Source organism: Erpetoichthys calabaricus, chromosome 9, assembly GCF_900747795.2.
Source record: "Erpetoichthys calabaricus chromosome 9, fErpCal1.3, whole genome shotgun sequence".
Taxonomy (NCBI): domain Eukaryota; kingdom Metazoa; phylum Chordata; class Cladistia; order Polypteriformes; family Polypteridae; genus Erpetoichthys; species Erpetoichthys calabaricus.
This window is the reverse complement of record NC_041402.2, coordinates 15,751,214-15,772,495: the sequence shown is the minus strand read 5'-3', so window position 1 is coordinate 15,772,495 and position 21,282 is coordinate 15,751,214. Positions and strand designations below refer to the sequence as shown.

Sequence of the window (21,282 nt, the reverse complement as noted above, 5' to 3'; positions counted from 1 at the left end):
GCAGGCATTACAAAATTAGTTTACCGCTTGAGAAAAGAAGGAGTGTGGAGATACTTTAAAGATCAACCACTCTGATCAGAGTCATTCATTATCAGGACAAGGTAGCCAATCAAATGTGTACAACGTGACATGTCCCAAAACCCCACGTGTGCATTTTAACCTAAATATGGCTTGACTGATGGACCAAAAATGAAGAGGTAAAAAACAGCAACAGAGGGGCAACATCAGAGATCAAGAGACGTGAGACCATCTGATCTGGAAATAAGAAAATGTCACTATGAGCAACGCCGATTGTTAAACCAAAAGCTGCTCAGGACATCAACCCCTTGACACTTCTGATTTTCAGAGGCTGTTAATTTCCAGAATTTGCTATCTAATTTATTTTCTGTTTTATTTTCTTCTATTTGGTATTATTATATATTAATAAATGCCAAATTGTTTTTGTATTTTCTATGCTTTGCCTTTTATAAAGAGTAATTGAGATAATAAAAGGTACCAAGTGTGAGTTAGTGGCTAATTTTTCCTTCACAGGGTTTATCAAGGCTACTGAGGTCGCTCCTCAATAATTAGAACAACTGCGGTAAACTCAAGACCTGGTTTGGTTAGTAAGAGGCATAGAAACAAAAGAATTGTGCTTCTATATGAGTCACAATGACACCAGCATGTTTGTTAGCTCTGGTGATGGTGAGCCCCTATACAGAGAATTTAACACAGAATACTGCAGAGTGACTGGCACTTGGCACCACTCAAGACTTTGTCTGGCTGGGATTGCTGTGTGTATGTGTGTGTATTTGTGTGTGTGTGTGTTAATCTTCAAGGGCGAGAGAAGATGAATTTAATAAACATTCCTGGTAATTTCCAAAGATCCAATGTTTCATACCAGTGGTGTCAAGATCTCAGAAGCCATGCAACTGCTGCAGCAAAAAAATGACAAAATGGCAATGATTGTGAAAATGACATCACAAAAACAACAAAAAAAATAGTATAAATAAGTAAACAATACATAGAACAAGTGAGATTAATACTAAACAACCCAGAGAATAGTGACAGTCTGGTCCACAATCTACAGTATCAAGTCCACGTCACTACCTGACACATCAGATGCCAGTTAACATCATTAACTGATGACTTGAGTCCCATTCTGTCGAGTCAAGTCTCAGTCTATGGAGCCTTAGTGACAGTCAAGTCCAAATCGCAGTTTGTTATATTTAAGACACAATCCTAGTCATACTGTATATTTCTGAACAGGAGTGCATTGTTTGAGTTTGTTGAGTGTAAATCACAGTTTGACAGGTCGAGTCATAAACTTCAAGACTTCAAGTAACAATTTGTCAGATCAATCTGGTCCAAGTCACAAATCTTCAAGTCTGAATCACCATCTACACAGCCCAAGTCACAAAGGGTTGAGCCCAAGTGGCCAGCTGTCACATCCAATCCCAGATTATTGTCTAAGTCACAGTCTGTCAGGTTCAGGTCTCAGTCTGTGGAGTCCATTGTGGTCATCTATCAAGTCCAAGTCACCATGTGTCACGTCAATTCAGAGTCTGAGAGTCGTGTCCATTGCAGAGGCTTATATCACCTGGGATGAGTCGGTCATATTAAAGGAAGGTGTTGGCAGCTCATCCTTCTTTCGTAACATGGAGTCACATCCAGGGCAGGACACTTTTAAGTTGCTGAAATAACTGTTAAATGATGTTTTGAATTTTTTTGAGGCAAAGCAGTAGAGAATAGGATCCAAGCAACAGTTGGCTCCTGATAAGGTGTATGTGATATAATAAGCAATTTCAGTCTTTTCCAGTAAGGTGCAGTGAAAAGGAAAGAAGAGCTTCACGGTAACTCCCATCGTCCTGGTGATGTGAACCGGGATGTAGCAGATGGTAAAGATGAAGAGCGAAACGGCAATCATTTGGGTGGACTTGGCTTTCATCACCTCTCCTTTTAAGTTGCAAGTGTTTATCTTGGAGATAAATGAGCTGAGCAGGGTGTAGCATATGAAGCATACACAGAAGGGCACCATCAAGCCGACAATCAGCACCGTGACATTGTACACAAAATAGAGTTCGGCCATGTCATTCTGGTGGAAACTGAGACATTTAGTGGAGTTGTTTATATAGGAAGTCTTCAAGATGCCAAAAAACGGAAGTCCTTGAAGAATGAGGAAGACCCAAACAAACAAGCAGAGCTTTTTGACAAAGTCCACATCTGCAAAGCGTGGATTCTTGGTTCCATGGACAACAGTCATGTACCTGTGAATGCTGATGACAGTGAGGAAGCTTATACTCCCATACATGTGGACACTGAGAAGGTAGACTTTCATTTGGCAGAGAAACTGTCCATAGACCCAGTCGTCTGACAGGGAGTACAGGACGATGAAGGGTGCAGCTGGTGTGATGATGGCGTCAGCCACGGCCAGGTTGAACTGCAGGACCATCCCGGAGTTCCATTTCTTGATCTGGAACCAAAATATCCAGAGACTCAGACAGTTCAGGGTGAAACCGACTATGAAGAAAATGGTGAGAAGGCTGGGGAGAACAACATTCAGCTTCTGGGGCAGGCATTGGGTGACATTTAATGGAGTCGTAACTGTTGTGTAGTTAAAGACTGGGCCATCAAGAACATTGCTCATCAAGTCCATCTGAAAAGAAGTATAGAAACATGATTATTCATTGTTAATGGAGGTTACGGGAGTGAGAAAGATGCAGGTGGGCAAGGAGCCCACGGCAGAATGGAAGGAGGCAGGTGGACGGGAGTTTGCACTTAGGGAAGCGAGCGGCCGGCCTGTGCTCACGTATGGTGCTGGAGTAGAGGGGCTGCTATTGAGCTACGTATTGGGGTTCAGGGGGGGTGTCCTACAGATGCTGAGGGACTGGGGGGTGGGAACCTGCACCCCAGAAAAAGAGATGACTGCTCATGTCAGTGGGTGTCTCCTCATGCTTCATGGTCCGGATGGGATAAGATGAGGAGATGCCAGAAACATGGGCTTGTGTTTTTAAGAATGAATCTGCCTGGGATTTTATCTTTTTTATTGGATTATTTACTGATTTTAACCTCCACATTTCATGTCATTTATTAGATCATTTATTGTATTGTCTTTTATTGCCATTAAAACACTGGACACTTTGCTCCAGCCCCTTGCTGACTGTGTGTGTCCTCATTTGCCTGGCTCATCCTTCAGTATTCCGGGTTCAAAAGTCTTCCAGAAGCAACCAGGGAGGGTGGAGGTGACCCAGACCCTCACAGAGAGTATGCTCTATGGAGCACATAGACGAGAGCATCCTGTGTCTGACAACCAAACTGTAGAAGGCCCAGATGTTCACAGTGTTCACTCACCTTTTTATATTCAAACCCATTGCCCATTAGCAAACAGGGATCAGAGCCTATGCCCTCCGCACTGGCCAAACAAGCCAGAACTATATATATATATATATATATATATGTGTGCCAGTGCAGCCCGGGGGACATTCACAAGCACATGGCCAATTTACACCAATCAGTCAATCTAACTTGCATGTTTTTGGGATGTGGGATGAAAACTGCAACCACTTAGTGACAAATTAACCTGCGGTCATATGTGTGGTTTTCTGGTACAGCCAGGGATTCACGCCAAGTTCTTTTTATGAGCCAGTAAGCCACAAGTGATAAACAAATACACCACCTGAAAATAATATTTTTTTATGTGTTCCTTTCCTCTCACGGCTGAAAAAAAATTTGAATATTAACATTTTCACGCAGAACGGAAATAAGAGCTTCTGATATAATATGTGTCTAAGGTGACCAACATTGGACAACAGCCAATAATATCAAAACTAGAGATGAGCAAACCCTGCTGAATTTACTTTCGAGATCAGCAAAAAAGCAGAAATGTTTGGGAACTGTCAGTGAACTCTGTGAAATGTGTTGGAGTCAATGGTGAAGGAGAGGCTGAAGTAGTTCTGTGTGGATCATAATGGTGTAATGGTCTTTGAAGTGTCCCTGAGAGCTTGGAGAGTGTCTGCCGACTACGCTGGACTGATCATTGTGGCCAAAACTGTGACCTGGGCTGTGAGGCAGCAGTGCTAACCACCGCACTCCCCGAGATAAAATTATACTCTACATCCTTTATCTCTCTTTACATCTCCCGAGCTGGTATCACTGTGATGCGAGTGATCAGCTTCATATATGTGGGCAGCTGGCCCTGTTGCTACATATAGACTGCTGAATCACAAACTTTCTTACTTCCTTTCTGCATGAAAATGTAAAATTAAAATTTTTTCTCATCCATCACTATAAAGCACATGGGGGTAAATAACATTTGAACAAAACATAAGTGAAGTGAAGTACTTCATTTAATTGGTTCCAGTCTTATTTAACAGGTAGAACATTTTTTGTTCGCTTTGACGATTGTAGTCCACGGATCCATGATATCGTATACGGCGTACCACAAGGATTTATTCTGGGCCCCCTGTTATTTTCAATTTCCACGCTTCCATTGGGCCACGTTATCTCAAAACACAAGGTGAACTACCAGAGTAGTGCAGATGACATGTAGTTTTGTTGTTATTGAAAGAGGAGCAATATGACATCTGACTGGCTTGTTATTCCAACAGATGGCGCATCACAACAGTTCTGCCATGGACATGGGGATTAGTCTGGGGTGAGTTTTACTGGCTGTAGACATTGGCCAGGAGATTCTTAAGATCTTCTTTCAGATTTAATGTTTGGTAGGTCAGTACAGACACAGAAGTGCAATCACAGCGGCACTCTTGTTATTACAGAACATCAAATGCCATCACTTCTGTTATTGATGGTGTAAAGCACTCTTACCCTTATTCAGCTGGTACTTGTAAAACTTTCCTTTTTCTTTTCTAAATGTGTCACTTCCCATTTTACAGAACCCGAGAGCTCTGATGTGTTTTAGCATACTTTTGCTCCCAAGGCGATACTTTTTCAGATCCATCCCTTTACTGTGGCACCAGTAAGAAGACTCAATTCTCTAAATGGAGTTTCACATACAAATGTGTACGGTGGATTAAAAAGTATGCAGACCCCTTCTCTTCATGCACACTTTACTGTGTGGCAGATTGAACTTTTTGTCCATCAGCCTACACTCAATAACCCATAATGATAAAGTGCAAATATGTTTTCAGAAAGGTATGCAAATGTATTATAAATCAAAATCTCTCATTCCAAGAAGTATTCAGACCTTCTCCTGTGGCCCTCCAAATTGTGCTCAGTTGCCTCCTGTTTGCTTTAATTCTTCTGGAGATGTTTCAAGACTCTGAATGGAGTCCACCTGTGGCACACTGAATTGACTGGACATCATTTAGAAAGGCCCATGTGGACCTGCATACAGAAGGTCTCATAATGCTTACAAAAATCAAGCCTGGAGGTCTAAGGAGATATCATTAGTCAAAATGTGGTGACGCACAGATCAGGACAAGGGGATAAAACCATTTATAAAGCCTTGAGTGTTCCAAAGAGCACAATGGTCTCATTAATTGTGAAATGGAATAACTTTGGAATCACCAGGGGCCTCATGTATAAATGGTGCGTATGCACAGAAATGTTGCGTACGAACGTTTCCACGCTGAAATCGCAATGTATAAAACCTAAACTTGGCGTAAAGCCACGCACATTTCCACGGTAACTCATACCCTGGCATACGCAATTTCTCTGCTCGGTTTTGCAGACTGGCAGCACCCAGCGTCAAAGCAGTGCTACTGTTCCTGTGTGATCATCCTTTCTTTCTTACATCCACATTCCTGACGCAGCTTTATAAATACACTGAAACTAACTGCATGTTGTTTATTAGTGTAATGCATCTGATTGTAATTAACCTGTAACAATATAATGGTCCAGGGAATAGCCATAGTGTTTCAAATACCATAACTGCTTTAGCGTTGTTACTCTCACTGCATCTTCTTCTTCGTTCAGCTGCTCCCGTTAAGGGTTGTCACAGCAGATCATCTTTATCCATATTACTCTCACTGCACCACTCGGAGTATTTATATCACTGTATCTGAGTGGGGAATCACAGCAGCAACTGATCAGAAAGAGAATTATCGGTACACAGCATGAAGCAGACGCTGCCTGAGCCACGGCAAAATGTTTCAGAGACTTTCCTGTACGGACTTCACGGTTTAGAAAAAGTTTCATCCCAAGAACTATAAATGCACTCAATCAGTCCATCAAGTGCTGCTTGTAGAACTGTTTGTACTTATAAGTACAATCACCTCACTGTAAACTTGCACTACAGTTATAATATTGCACAACCTGCGCCACTTTATAAAGCACGTATTTACATATGATGACAATATAATTTTTAAGATGAAATGCAGCAAAATATGTTGATTATATTATACAGATAAAACTTTAACTTCATTTAAATAATCTTTATTGTTAATAATTAAACATGTGAGGACACGGTGCCGCAATGCTAGCTAGTTCAGGGATTGTTCCTGCATTGCGTTGTATTCTTACTGGTGCTGACGTGACACTGGAAGGATAGGCGGATAGAATAATTAAACATGTACTACGAAGATATTTCAATGTTCCTTAAAAGTTTTGAAGAATTGGTGTTCTAAGCTTACAAATTGCTTCACGTCTATTACAGAGCTGATTGTATGGAGATTGGGTATTTGGAGAAAGAAAAGTAAGGACAGGAATTGGAGGTTAGTACGTTTGAAAGAGACAGTACCTCTGTAATAAATTATTTTATCGAAGGTCGCGTATGGCGCAGCAAGCCTCTTGCGTGAGATATGAACAAGCACTGCGCCACCGTGTTCCCATGTTTAATAACATGCTTTCATTCCTATCATCATGAAAATGATATCACGTATACATCTCAGTATTTTAATTATTTAGAGAGCTGTAATATCACGAATGTAATGGATTATGTGTCCTGTCGGAGAAAGAGAAAGCCAGAAAGCCACACACAGAGCACATAGAAGATCAAATACAGAACAAAGCATTTAACGTGCTACTTTAGTTACAATGGGATTTGAGAAACTAGTAAATTAAACGATTTTAAGATGAAGTTTATGATGTTCTACTTTAATGGCAAAATAAACTATGTGATTAAAGTGGAAATTTTGAGATTAAAGTTGACATTTCGTGCTTTTTTCCCACTGTGTGCCAATTTTTTTTGTCTGTACCCTAATAAGCTTTCATATGACACTCAGATGATGGGCTACGACTCGCCTTTTCACGGCAACTTTGATATGTGACTTCTTTTTTTATTTCGGGTACTGTGCGACTTTGTGAACTTGAGCTTTCGAGTTTTTCCAACACTCTGTCACTCGATCAACTTCCTTTTGTTGTTTATATCACTGTTTAAACCAACAAATAGTACGTTTTTCCTTTGCCTCCACTTGGTATTCGCTGAAATTCTTATATTTTCCCCTGTGCTTTTGCCATTGTCTTTTCACAGAAGGCTATTTATATTGATTTGCATATTCAAAGAGGCATAATTCTGGGAGGAGTTGGGGCGGGACAGAAGGCGCATGCACGTGCGTTACTTTTCACACTGATCGGGATTTATGTAGTGGAAGAACGTGAAAGTTTGCGTGCGTACAGATTCCTGCATCTGGATTTTTCTGTGCGTAACCACATTCCCGCTTTTGTGCTTATGCCATGTTATAGTGTGAGTTCTATGCACGGTGTTATACATGAGGCCCCAGAACACTTCCTAGAGTTGGCAATCCAACCAAACTGAGTAACCATTGAAAGATGCTAGGGTTCACTGTTGCCCCTTTATTAACCCCAACAGACAGACGCCCAGGACACAAAGTAAAAGCAATAAGAAGCGTTTTAATCCTTCTTTTTCTATAAATACCTTAGTGCCCAAAGCACCACATCCACAATATTACAGGCAAGTACAGTCATATGAAAAAGTTTGGGAACCCCTCTCAGCCTGCATAATAATTTATTCTCCTTTTAACAAAAAAGATAACAGTGGTATGTCTTTCATTTTCTAGGAACATCTGAGTACTGCGGTGTTTTCCGAACAAAGATTTTTAGTGAAGCAGTATTTAGTTGTATGAAATTAAATCAAATGTGAAAAACTGGCTGTGCACAAATGTGGGTCCCCTTGTAATTACTTGTAACACCAAATTGGTTGGATGAGCTCATTAAGCCTTGAACTTCATAGACAGGTGTGTCCAATCATGAGATATAAAGGTATTTAAGGTGGTCAATTGTAAGTTGTGCTTCCCTTTGACTCTCCTCTGAAGAGTGACAGCATGGGATCCTCAAAGCAACCCTCAAAAGATCTGAAAACAAAGATTGTTGAATATCACGGTTTAGGGGAAGGCTACAAAAAGCTATCTCAGAGGTTTAAACTGTCAGTTTCAACTGTAAGGAATGGAATCAGGAAATGGAAGGCCACAGGCACAGTTGCTGTTAAACCCAGCAGGTCTGGCAGGCCAAGAAAAATACAGGAGCGGCATATGCACAGGATTGTGAGAATGGTGACAGACAACCCAAAGATCACCTCCAAAGACCTGCAAGAACATCTTGCTGCAGATGGTATATCTGTACATCATTCTACAATTCAGCACAATTTGCACAAAGAACATCTGCATGGCAGGGTGATGAGAAAGAAGCCCTTTCTGCACTCACACCACAAACAGAGTCGCTTGTTGTATGCAAATGCTCATTTAGACAAGCCAGATTCATTTTGGAACAAAGTGCTTTGGACTGATGAGAGAAAAATGGAGTTATTTGGTCATAACAAAAAGCGCTTTGCAAGGTGGAAGAAGAACACCGCATTCCAAGAAAAACACCTGCTACCTACTGTCAAATTTGGTGGAGGTTCCATCATGCTGTGGGGCTGTGTGGCTAGTTCAGGGACTGGGGCCCTTGTTAAAGTCGAGGGTCAGATGAATTCAACCCAATATCAACAAATTCTTCAGGATAATGTTCAAGCATCTGACACAAAGTTGAAGTTATGCAGGGTTGGATATTCCAACAAGACAATGACCCAAAACACAGTTGGAAATCTACAAAGACATTCATGCAGAGGGAGAAGTACAATGTTCTGGAATGGCCATCACAGTCCCCTGACTTGAATATCATCGAAAATCTATGGGATGATTTGAAGCAGGCTGTCCATGCGCGGCAGCCATTAAATTGAACTGAACTGGAGAGATTTTGTATGATAGAATGGTCAGAAATACCTCCATCCAGAATCAGACACTCATCAAAGGCTATAGGAGGACAGCGTCTAGAGGCTGTTAGATTTGAAAAGGAGGCTCAACTAAGTATTGATGTCATATCTCTGTTGGGGTGCCCACATTTATGCACTTGTCTAATTATGTTATGATGCATATTGCATATTTTCTGTTAATCCAATAAACTTAATGTCACTGCTGTAATACTACTGTTTCCATAAGGCATGTCATATATTTAAAGGAAGTTGCTACTTTGGAAGCTCAGCCAATGAGAAACAAAAATCCAAAAAAATAAGAGGGGTTCCCATATTTTTTCATATGACTGTAAATTACCAAGCACAATAATTAATACATTTCTCTCTCTCTATATATATATATATATACTGTATATATATATATATATATATATATATATATATATATACTGTATATATATATATATATATATATATATATATATATATATATATATATATATCTCCTCCATACCTCCCAGCAAGCTTTGTCCACCTCCACCCGACTCTGGCTTGCTTGCTGGGTCTTCAATAGTCCTTTATATAGTTCTTGACCTGGAAGTGCTTCTGTTCTTCCTCCCATGTGATTTGCCAGCACTTCCGGGTCAGACGGAGAATTCACGTTTTTCGTCAGCCCGGAAGTACTTCTGGATTTCCATCCATATGACTCGACAGTACTTCTGGGCTTTAAAGGAAGCACCACTCCCCTGGTCCTTCCATAGCACCCCCTGGTGGCACCCATGGCACCCAGCAGGGATGAGATAGCGAACTTCAAGTCTGAGGATGGCATAACTATACTACAGGAGAGCTGCCATCTAGTGTCTTGGGGGAGGCAGTATCCAAAAGTAGCTGCCTTCCCCCATCCTTTCATTCTCAGGGCATCCCGGCCAGGTTGAGGTGCCAGACATCCATCACACCATGCAAGATGGGCCTTAGTCATCGAGTTGACCAAGAAACCAATGGTCACTGTATGTAACCACTTCAGAAGTCCTCTGCTGAGATAAAGAACTTGTTGGAACACCTTCTTTCAGGGCCACTCAGACTTATGCATTAAACTGGCAATTTTGGAATTTGGAGTCCAACCAGTAGACTAGTGTTTTTCAACCAATGTGTTTTAGCAGCCATCGGGGTGTGAAGTGGAACAGCACATATGAGTCTGAACCTGAGAGGGACAAGCTCCGCAGGTGGATGAGACCAGTCTGAGGAGGACAGGACTACCTAGAGAAGCAGGCATAAAAGCAGCTCCACAATTGCTGTGTTAGAGTACTTTGGACGTGTCTCCTGACTGCTCGATCCCTTCTGCCTCTGTGTGTGGTTGACAGTAAGTCTCAGATCACTGATAGATAGTGGGCATACGAGAGGGGCCGGCAAAGGGACAAAGCAGCTGGAAGATGCCACCCAAGTGTTCACTGAACTGGCTTATCCGGTAGTCCCAATACTTTGGACAGGTGAGCACGTATATGAGATAGAAGGTGTTGTGGTTAGTAAAATAGTGGTGTGCCTTGGGATGTTTTTGGTTACAAAAAGTGTGCCACCACAGGAAAAAACGCACTAGAAAATTTCTGCTGTGACCTCCAGAGGGTGCCACCAAGCCCTAAACTGCAGACACAATCACACCAAGACAACACAGTACAAGCAAATGTGTTTTTTGTCTTTCTTTTTTAAAGTCCACACCACAATCTCCAATGCACACAAAGACTCCCTCCACTCCTCCAGTTGAGTTTCATCCTATATTTATATATATTTTTTTATATATATACAGTAAATATAAACACAGTATATACACTCACTGGCTACTTTATTAGGTACGCCTGTTCAACTGCTGGTTAATACAAATATTTATTAAGCCAATCAATCACATGGCAGCAGCTCAGTGCATTTCCGCCTGTAGACATTGTCTAGATCACTGGTTCTCAAACTGTGGGGTGGGCCCCCCTAGGGGGGCGCGAAGTAACAAAAAGGGGGGGCATGAAGATGTGAAAAAAAGAAAACAAGAATTGAAAATATGAATAATACATCTATTGAAACCAAAACAAACTAACTACATTCTGATACTAGAAAAATAAATATAGAGTTAGATAAATGTCGACAAAAGTTAAGTAAGTATAATAAAATATGTATCTATGATATATCATTGATTAAAAAAGAACAAATTGGTATTAGTGAGCTCCTTTCAAAAAAACGTTAGGGGAGGGCGCAATTAAAACTGTTGTAAAGCGCTGGTCTAAATGACCTGCTGAAGTTCAAATCGAGCATCAGAATGGGGAGAAAGGTTATAGCAGTGACTTTGAATGTGACAAGGTTGCTGGTGCCAGATGGCCTGGTCTGAGTATTTCAGAAACTGCTGATCTCCTGGTATTTTCACACACAACCATCTCTAAGGTTTACAGAGAATGGCCTGAAAAAGGGAAAACATCCAGTGAGAATCTGGTGAAAATACTTTGCTGATGCCAGAGGTCAGAGGAGATTGGCCAGACTGTTCAAGCTGATAGAAAGGCAATAGGAACTCAAATAAGCACTCATTACAACCAAGGTATGCAGAAGAACATCTGTGAACGCACAACATGTCGAACCTTGAAGCAGGTGGGCTACAGCAGCAGGAGACCACACCGGGTGCCACTCCTGTCAGCTAAGAACAGGCAACTGAGGCAACAATCCACACAGGCTCACCAGAATTGGGAAACAGAAAATTGGAGAAATGCTGACTGGTCTGACAAGTCTTGATTTCTGCTGCCACATTCGGATGGTATGGTCAACATTTAGCATCAACTACATGAAAGTATGGATCCATCTTGTCCTGTATCAATGGTTCAGGCTAGTGGTGGTGGTGTAAATGTTGTGAGGGATATTTTCTTGGCACACTTTGGGCTCCTTAGCACCAACTGAGCATCATTTAAATGCCACAGCCTACCTGAGTATTGTTGTTGACCACGTGCCCATCTTCTGACGGCAACTTCCATCAGAATTACACACCATGTCACAAAGCTCACATCATCTCAAACTGGTTTCTTGAACATGACAATGAGTTCAAATGGCCTCCACAGTCACCAGATCTCAATCCAGTAGAGCACCTTTGGGATGTGGTGGAATGGGAGATTCGCATCATGGATGTGTAGCTGACAAATCTGCAGCAATTGCCTGATGCTGTCATGTTAGTATGGACCACCATCCCTGAGGAAAGTTTCCAGCAACTTGTTGAATCTACGCCATGAAGAATGATGGCAATTCTGAAGGCTAAAAGGGGTCCAGCTTGGCTCTAGCAAGATGTACCTAATAAAATGGCCGGTGAGTGTCTATCTATCTATCTATCTATCTATCTATCTATCTATCTATCTATCTATCTATCTATCTATCTATCTACAGTGGTGTGAAAAACTATTTGCCCCCTTCCTGATTTCTTATTCTTTTGCATGTTTGTCACACAAAATGTTTCTGATCATCAAACACATTTAACCATTAGTCAAATATAACACAAGTAAACACAAAATGCAGTTTGTAAATGGTGGTTTTTATTATTTAGGGAGAAAAAAAAATCCAAACCTACATGGTCCTGTGTGAAAAAGTAATTGCCCCCTGAACCTAATAACTGGTTGGGCCACCCTTAGCAGCAATAACTGCAATCAAGCGTTTGCGATAACTTGCAATGAGTCTTTTACAGCGCTCTGGAGGAATTTTGGCCCACTCATCTTTGCAAAATTGTTGTAATTCAGCTTTATTTGAGGGTTTTCTAGCATGAACCGCCTTTTTAAGGTCATGCCATAGCATCTCAATTGGATTCAGGTCAGGACTTTGACTAGGCCACTCCAAAGTCTTCATTTTGTTTTTCTTCAGCCATTCAGAGGTGGATTTGCTGGTGTGTTTTGGGCCATTATCCTGTTGCAGCACCCAAGATCGCTTCAGCTTGAGTTGACGAACAGATGGCCGGACATTCTCCTTCAGGATTTTTTGGTAGACAGTAGAATTCATGGTTCCATCTATCACAGCAAGCCTTCCAGGTCCTGAAGCAGCAAAACAACCCCAGACCATCACACTACCACCACCATATTTTACTGTTGGTATGATGTTCTTTTTCTGAAATGCTGTGTTCCTTTTACGCCAGATGTAACGGGACATTTGCCTTCCAAAAAGTTCAACTTTTGTCTCATCAGTCCACAAGGTATTTTCCCAAAAGTCTTGGCAATCATTGAGATGTTTCTTAGCAAAATTGAGACGAGCCCTAATGTTCTTTTTGCTTAACAGTGGTTTGCGTCTTGGAAATCTGCCATGCAGGCCGTTTTTGCCCAGTCTCTTTCTTATGGTGGAGTCGTGAACACTGACCTTAATTGAGGCAAGTGAGGCCTGCAGTTCTTTAGACGTTGTCCTGGGGTCTTTTGTGACCTCTCGGATGAGTCGTCTCTGCGCTCTTGGGGTAATTTTGGTCGGCCGGCCACTCCTGGGAAGGTTCACCACTGTTCCATGTTTTTGCCATTTGTGGATAATGGCTCTCACTGTGGTTCGCTGGAGTCCCAAAGCTTTAGAAATGGCTTTATAACCTTTACCAGACTGATAGATCTCAATTACTTCTGTTCTCATTTGTTTCTGAATTTCTTTGGGTCTTGGCATGATGTCTAGCTTTTGAGGTGCTTTTGGTCTACTTCTCTGTGTCAGGCAGCTCCTATTTAAGTGATTTCTTGATTGAAACAGGTGTGGCAGTAATCAGGCCTGGGGGTGGCTACGGAAATTGAACTCAGGTGTGATACACCACAGTATTTTTTAACAAGGGGGCAATTACTTTTTCACACAGGGCCATGTAGGTTTGGATTTTTTTTCTCCCTGAATAATAAACACCATCATTTAAAAACTGCATTTTGTGTTTACTTGTGTTATATTTGACTAATGGTTAAATGTGTTTGATGATCAGAAACATTTTGTGTGATAAACTTGCAAAAGAATAAGAAATCAGGAAGGGGGCAAATAGTTTTTCACACCACTGTATCTATCTATCTATCTATCTATCTATCTATCTATCTATCTATCTATCTATCTATCTATCTATCTATCTATCTATCTATCTATCTATCTATCTATCTATCTACGCATGTTGTATGTGTTGTCTATTATTGCTGTGATGCTCCTGTCACTAATCCATAGGAGATTTACAAATTCTCTTGACAGATATGGTAGGATATGCTAATCAAAATTCGACACATTGCCAAACTGTAGAGCCATGATTAGTCAGTAACAATATCTTTAGTTCAAAACTTCTAGATTCTCATGTGCTTTGTTTTATTAAGCATCTTCTTTTAAGTGGATGTCCACTGTGAGTCTAAACAGGGAACTGTCCAACCTTTGGTCTTACTTCATACACCAACCTCTGCTAAAGGCGCCCCCTGCCATGGTAGCACAAGTTCCTCACAGGTGGCGCAGTGGTAGTGCTGCTGCTTTGCAGTAAGGAGATTGTGGGTTTGCTTCCCAGGTCCTCCCTGTGTGGAGAGTGCTTTGAGTAGTGAGAAAAGTGCTATGTAAATGTAAAAAGTTATTATTAAGTTCCATATCCTGCCATCTGACTTTGTGAAGGTCCCATTACACAACAGCATATGAGTAATTGGTGCATTGATATGCAGTTCCTAAACCAAAGTGTCACCAATATCTCTAAATCACTTAGATCTCACACTTGAACAAGTGACATCAAGCTCTTGTGACCAGAGACTTCGAGATGGCATCATTCATGTTAAACTGAACTCCATCCCCATGTATTGAGGCTTGATGTGTGAGTGTAGAAGCTGAAATGTATGCCTTTTGTTTTTCTGTCAGTTTCATAACTTCCCTGAATTTCCTCACGGTCTACTAGTTCCTCCTCTGCGGCTTTCACCACACCATTTATGGAAGGGTTTCTGGTAATAAATATTACAAATCTCCTAGAAGAGATAAAAGGACCAGATGAACATACAGAGTTTATTGGTTACTCATATAGACAATGCGCTAAATGGCGTCAACATGAGAAAGCGCATTGGTTCATTAGCTGGCATCTCCCAGGGCATACTAGAAACTATGGCAGGTCTTTGATCTCTGAAACGTGTGCACTGAGGAAGAACACGGCCCACAGGCTGCTGGACTTTATAAAGAGGAACAGAAAGAGACTTTGCTTGGGGTACATAGCAGTAGTTGATGTACCACAGCAAACTCCTAAAAGCCCCCATTCTAGTGACCCACTCCCTTTATAAAAGGGTCTTGCTAGAGTCCATCAATTATTGCTCTATAACAGAAACAAAGCCTCTGCAATTTATTGTCCTGTAAAAATTCCAGATGTTACTAATGGGCACCTTATAGGTTTGATGTTTGATATGATGGGCCCCTCCTGGCTACCTCGCTGTAGCACTGGACTGCTCATTAGAATTAAACGGAGAGAAAGACATTTGGGAGCAGGCAATGATAGTGAGGTGCATAGATCCTTAAAAAATGAATTTAACAATTTAATCTATAATTAACTTTATCTGTTACTTGCTTAACTGTATTTCATAAGTGCATCATATTAATTTATTCTTATTTGTTATTTGTGGTAGTTCATTGATTTTACCATTTATATACTTCATTATTTCTTATTTATTTTTCTTTTCACTTGCAATTTGTTTTTCATTAGGATATTGTAAAGCTCTTTGAGATACATGATTTTTATGAAAACATGCTGGAGAAACAAATGTGTTTATTGTTGTAAAAGAGAGATGTGAAAGGCACTATATAAATGATATATCTTTGACAGGCACTGCATAATAGATAGATAGATAGATAGATAGATAGATAGATAGATAGATAGATAGATAGATAGATAGATAGATAGATAGATAGATAGAAATGAAGGACACTATATAATAAATAGATAGATAGATAGATAGATAGATAGATAGATAGATAGATAGATAGATAGATAGATAGATAGATAGATAGAAATGAAGGACACTATATAATACATCGATAGATAGATAGATAGATAGATAGATAGATAGATAGATAGATAGATAGATAGATAGATAGATAGATAGATAGATAGAAATGAAGGACACTATATAATACATAGATAGATAGATAGATAGATAGATAGATAGATAGATAGATAGATAGATAGATAGATAGATAGATAGATAGATAGATAGATAGAAATGAAGGACACTATATAATACATCGATAGATAGATAGATAGATAGATAGATAGATAGATAGATAGATAGATAGATAGATAGATAGATAGATATGAAAGGCACTATATAATAGATAGATAGATAGATAGATAGATAGATAGATAGATAGATAGATAGATAGATAGATAGATAGATAGATAGATAGATAGATAGATAGATAGATAGATAGAAATGAAGGACACTATATAATACATAGATAGATAGATAGATAGATAGATAGATAGATAGATAGATAGATAGATAGATAGATAGAAATGAAGGACACTATATAATACATCGATAGATAGATAGATAGATAGATAGATAGATAGATAGATAGATAGATAGATAGATAGATAGATAGATAGATAGATAGATAGATAGATAGAAATGTAGGACACTATATAATACATCGATAGATAGATAGATAGATAGATAGATAGATAGATAGATAGATAGATAGATAGATAGATAGATAGATAGATATGAAAGGCACTATATGATAGATAGATAGATAGATAGATAGATAGATAGATAGATAGATAGATAGATAGATAGATATGAAAGGCACTATATAGCAGATAGATAGATAGATTGAAAGAAAGATAGATTTTATTACAATTAGAATTAGACATATTATACGATACCAGTGTATAAAATATATAAAACTCTCTCAGCTTTCAGACTTTTCTAATCAAATTTCACCACTAGGCATTTGTTGTTTTCCATTGAATATAACACATTATTTACACCCTGGATTTCTTTAACTATGTCTATTTCATTAGTTAATTTATAATATGCAATATTAACCTTAAATCTCCTATGAATAAGCACCTTGAACTTTACTAAAGCATCTGTGATTAGTAATTTCTTCTTGTATTTAGAAGGCCATAGATAGATAGATAGATAGATAGATAGATAGATAGATAGATAGATAGATAGATAGATAGATAGATAGATAGATAGATAGATAGATAGATAGATGAAAGGCACTATATTTTAACACATTAGATTTGAGAAAGGCACTACTGAGAGAGGAGCCCTCAGTCTGCAACAAATCTGCTACCGTGGAGGTCTAACTTTCTGCACTCTTCTTTTTCCCCCCGTACACTTTGTTGTTTTGAACACTTCATGCAGACCCCCACTGTTTATCTGTCCCTCTACTTTGTACATTCGTTTCATTTCAATGACACACTTTAATACTAGAGCTCTAGTTTTATTATTTGAATGCATACATAATAAAATACATTTTGTAAAGATCACTTACAGTATTAAATTATTTTGATGTCAGGAATAAAAAAGTCCATTTTTTTAGCCATACAAAACAGCATCCCACATACTACAGTACTCCCTTTGATCTTAAAGTTCTAAAACAAGTCAAATGTCAGTTCTAATCATCATTAATAATTCAATGCATTTCAAAATCACTTTAATTCAAGTCAGACTCACCGTGGTTTCTGAGTTGAACGGCACATGCAGACTGGAGAAGGAAGGTTTGATTTTGAAAGAGGAAGGCCGGGGCTCATTTCTAAGAAGGAAGTTTCAACAACTTCCAGAAGTGACGCTGGATGCCATGAATGACAGTTTTGCAGCCACTTGGATGACAAGAACACTTTCTCTCAGTTTTAATTCTCTATTTATCCAGTCTTCCATGTGGCTTCGCCCCCTCTAAATCCACACCACTTCTGCTATTGTACGATTTGCAGACCCTCTCACTGGGCAGACGCCGCACCTGCCAGACATTGTTCTGGTCATCCTCGTCTCTGGGGTCTTTTTAAACTGTCTTTGCGTCGGAGTTAACTGCAGTGTTATTGTTAAGTACATATTTTCCATATCTTTGTAACCCTCTGGAGATGTCATTGTGGACGTTTCTTCCTAAATACCTAAATGGTGCCTCACTGAGCTCTTCGGGACTTGCATCAGAGCAGAGTTGTCATTATTTTTAAACAATATATGGGGCTGGAATGCCACTGTGTGCTTTATGGGTGCACAGAATTTTTTTGCTTTAATTATTTTATTTCTTAAAACATAGATTGATGTGACATTTAGTTGACAGCCTGCTTTCGAGGAGGAAATGACATTGGACAGCCATTGGTGTCACTATATAGAAAGGTATTCCTGTTTGTTAGAAATATAAGACCTCCTCATTCATCTTCACATTTTTCCATTTTCATATGGGGTCTCTATAAATAGTATGTCTTTATAGGTCTCTCTCTATATATTTCTCTCTATATATGTCTCTATAGGTCTCTATGTATAAAATGGGGCCTGCCCCATTCTCAGTGGTACAATTTATACCTGATTCTCCTTTCTCCCTTTAATCCCCCTTCACACAGTCCATCCACTTTTTCTTGTCCTCCATTTCCATGATTCTTCTCCCCACGTTGCTAACCTCTCTTCTCATGACATGACCATAAACTACTTTCCTGTATTTTCTTTCAGATTTCTCCAACTTTATCTTCACCACAGATTCTCTCAATCTATCACTTTCTATTGTTCCTTGAATCTACAAGTTGGCTGGGCATGTTTGGTGACTGGATGCCCTTCCTAATGCCAACTGCAGTTCTCAATGATGGGCCTAGTCTTTGACTAAAAAGCAGTTTAGCAGTATTCTTGAGACCCCAAACACCACCACCACCACCACACCAGAAGGGGGAACTGACTCGTCTATTTTGAGTAGGAGAAAATAATCTGAGGAATTTTCCTGTTGCGCTCCTTGTGCTTTGGAATCAGAGTTTTCTGCTTTTAGTTAGAACTACCCACCAAAGCTAAAAAGCCTGGTCTACTAGCAGGGGCCACATAGTTTACAAAGTTTACCATGGTGTGCCATGTGGTGGTCCTGCCATAGCTTTACAATTAGTAAAATCAATGTACTAGCAGGAGCAAACATGGTGGAATAAAAACTAGTCAGAGACGCTAGAATTTTCCTGAATTTTCCTGAAAGCCCACATCAATAAAACACCACACCACTAAGACCTCCTCATTACCAGAGCATACTGGACTCCCCCCACTACAGCACATCTAAGCCAGGGGGGCCTCCTGTCTCAGAAATATGTCACTAGCCAACTGTGGAAACAGACATCTTGCAGATAGCGTGGAGCCCATCGGGGCCAAAGGTAAAGTGAGAGGCGGAAAGAAAAACTGTGGCACAGTAATGGTGGCTGATATTACAATGAAAACAGCTGATTTTATTCAACAAGTCAACTCAAAAGGGCAGTCGTTAAGTGATGAATATTTACAGTGAAAAAACAACTGTATTCAAAAATAAAGTTAACTCTCATGAATACACACAAGTAGGTAACACCAAAAACACACAGAAAACCCCATGGTGCCACACTCAAAACTAAAATCAAAAAAGGGTTCTAATCCAGTAAACGAGATCTATCTATCTATCTATCTATCTATCTATCTATCTATCTATCTATCTATCTATCTATCTATCTATCTATCTATCTATCTATCTATTATATAGTGCCTTTCATATCTATCTATCTATCTATCTATCTATCTATCTATCTATCTATCTATCTATTATATAGTGCCTTTCATATCTATCTATCTATCTATCTATCTATCTATCTATCTATCTATCTATCTATCTATCTATCTATCTATCTATCTATCTATCTATTATATAGTGCCTTTCATACCTATCTATCTATCTATCTATCTATCTATCTATCTATCTATCTATCTATCTATCTATCTATCTATCTATCTATCTATCTATATATTGTATAGTCCCTTTTCTATCTATCTATCTATCTATCTATCTATCTATCTATCTATCTATCTATCTATCTATCTATCTATCTATCTATCTATTATATAGTGCCTTTCATATCTATCTATCTATCTATCTATCTATCTATCTATCTATCTATCTATCTATCTATCTATCTATCTATCTATCTATTATATAGTGCCTTTCATATCTATCTATCTATCTATCTATCTATCTATCTATCTATCTATCTATCTATCTATTATATAGTGCCTTTCATATCTATCTATCTATCTATCTATCTATCTATCTATCTATCTATCTATCTATCTATCTATCTATCTATCTATCTATCTATCTATCTATTATATAGTGCCTTTCATATCTATCTATCTATCTATCTATCTATCTATCTATCTATCTATCTATCTATCTATCTATTATATAGTGCCTTTCATATCTATCTATCTATCTATCTATCTATCTATCTATCTATCTATCTATCTATCTATCTATCTATCTATTATATAGTGCCTTTCATATCTATCTATCTATCTATCTATCTATCTATATATCTATCTATCTATCGATCTATCTATTATATAGTGCCTTTCATATCTATCTATCTATCTATCTATCTATCTATCTATCTATCTATCTATCTATCTATCTATCTATCTATTAATTATATAGTGCCTTTCTATCTATCTATCTATCTATCTATCTATCTATCTATCTATCTATCTATCTATCTATCTATCTATCTATCTATCTATCTATCTATTATATAGTGCCTTTCATATCTATCTATCTATCTATCTATCTATCTATCTATCTATCTATCTATCTATCTATCTATCTATCTATCTATCTATCTATCTATCTATCTATCTATTGTATAGTCCCTTTTCTATCTATCTATCTATCTATCTATCTATCTATCTATCTATCTATCTATCTATCTATCTATCTATCTATCTATCTATTAATTATATAGTGCCTTTCCTATCTATCTATCTATCTATCTATCTATCTATCTATCTATCTATCTATCTATCTATCTATCTATCTATCTATTATATAGTGCCTTTCATATCTATCTATCTATCTATCTATCTATCTATCTATCTATCTATTATATAGTGCCTTTCATATCTATCTATCTATCTATCTATCTATCTATCTATCTATCTATCTATCTATCTATTATATAGTGCCTTTCATATCTATCTATCTATCTA

General features: G+C 38.8%; 1 protein-coding gene across 1 annotated transcript; it reads right to left on the bottom strand.

The window, feature by feature from the left end:
* Nucleotides 1-251: 251 nt before the first annotated feature.
* LOC114657168 (P2Y purinoceptor 3-like) lies at nucleotides 252-17,913 on the bottom strand. Its single transcript, XM_051931946.1, has 2 exons — nucleotides 17,767-17,913; nucleotides 252-2,635 (listed from the first exon to the last, which is right to left on the bottom strand). Exon 2 carries the CDS (start codon nucleotides 2,633-2,635, stop codon nucleotides 1,571-1,573), a length of 1,065 nt encoding a protein of 354 aa, XP_051787906.1. The 5' UTR covers nucleotides 17,767-17,913; the 3' UTR covers nucleotides 252-1,570.
* Nucleotides 17,914-21,282: the final 3,369 nt, after the last annotated feature.

Coding starts and splice junctions, on each gene's coding strand:
- LOC114657168 (XM_051931946.1), bottom strand. CDS start 2,635: ATGGACTTGATGAGCAATGTTCTTGATGGCCCAGTCTTTAACTACACA.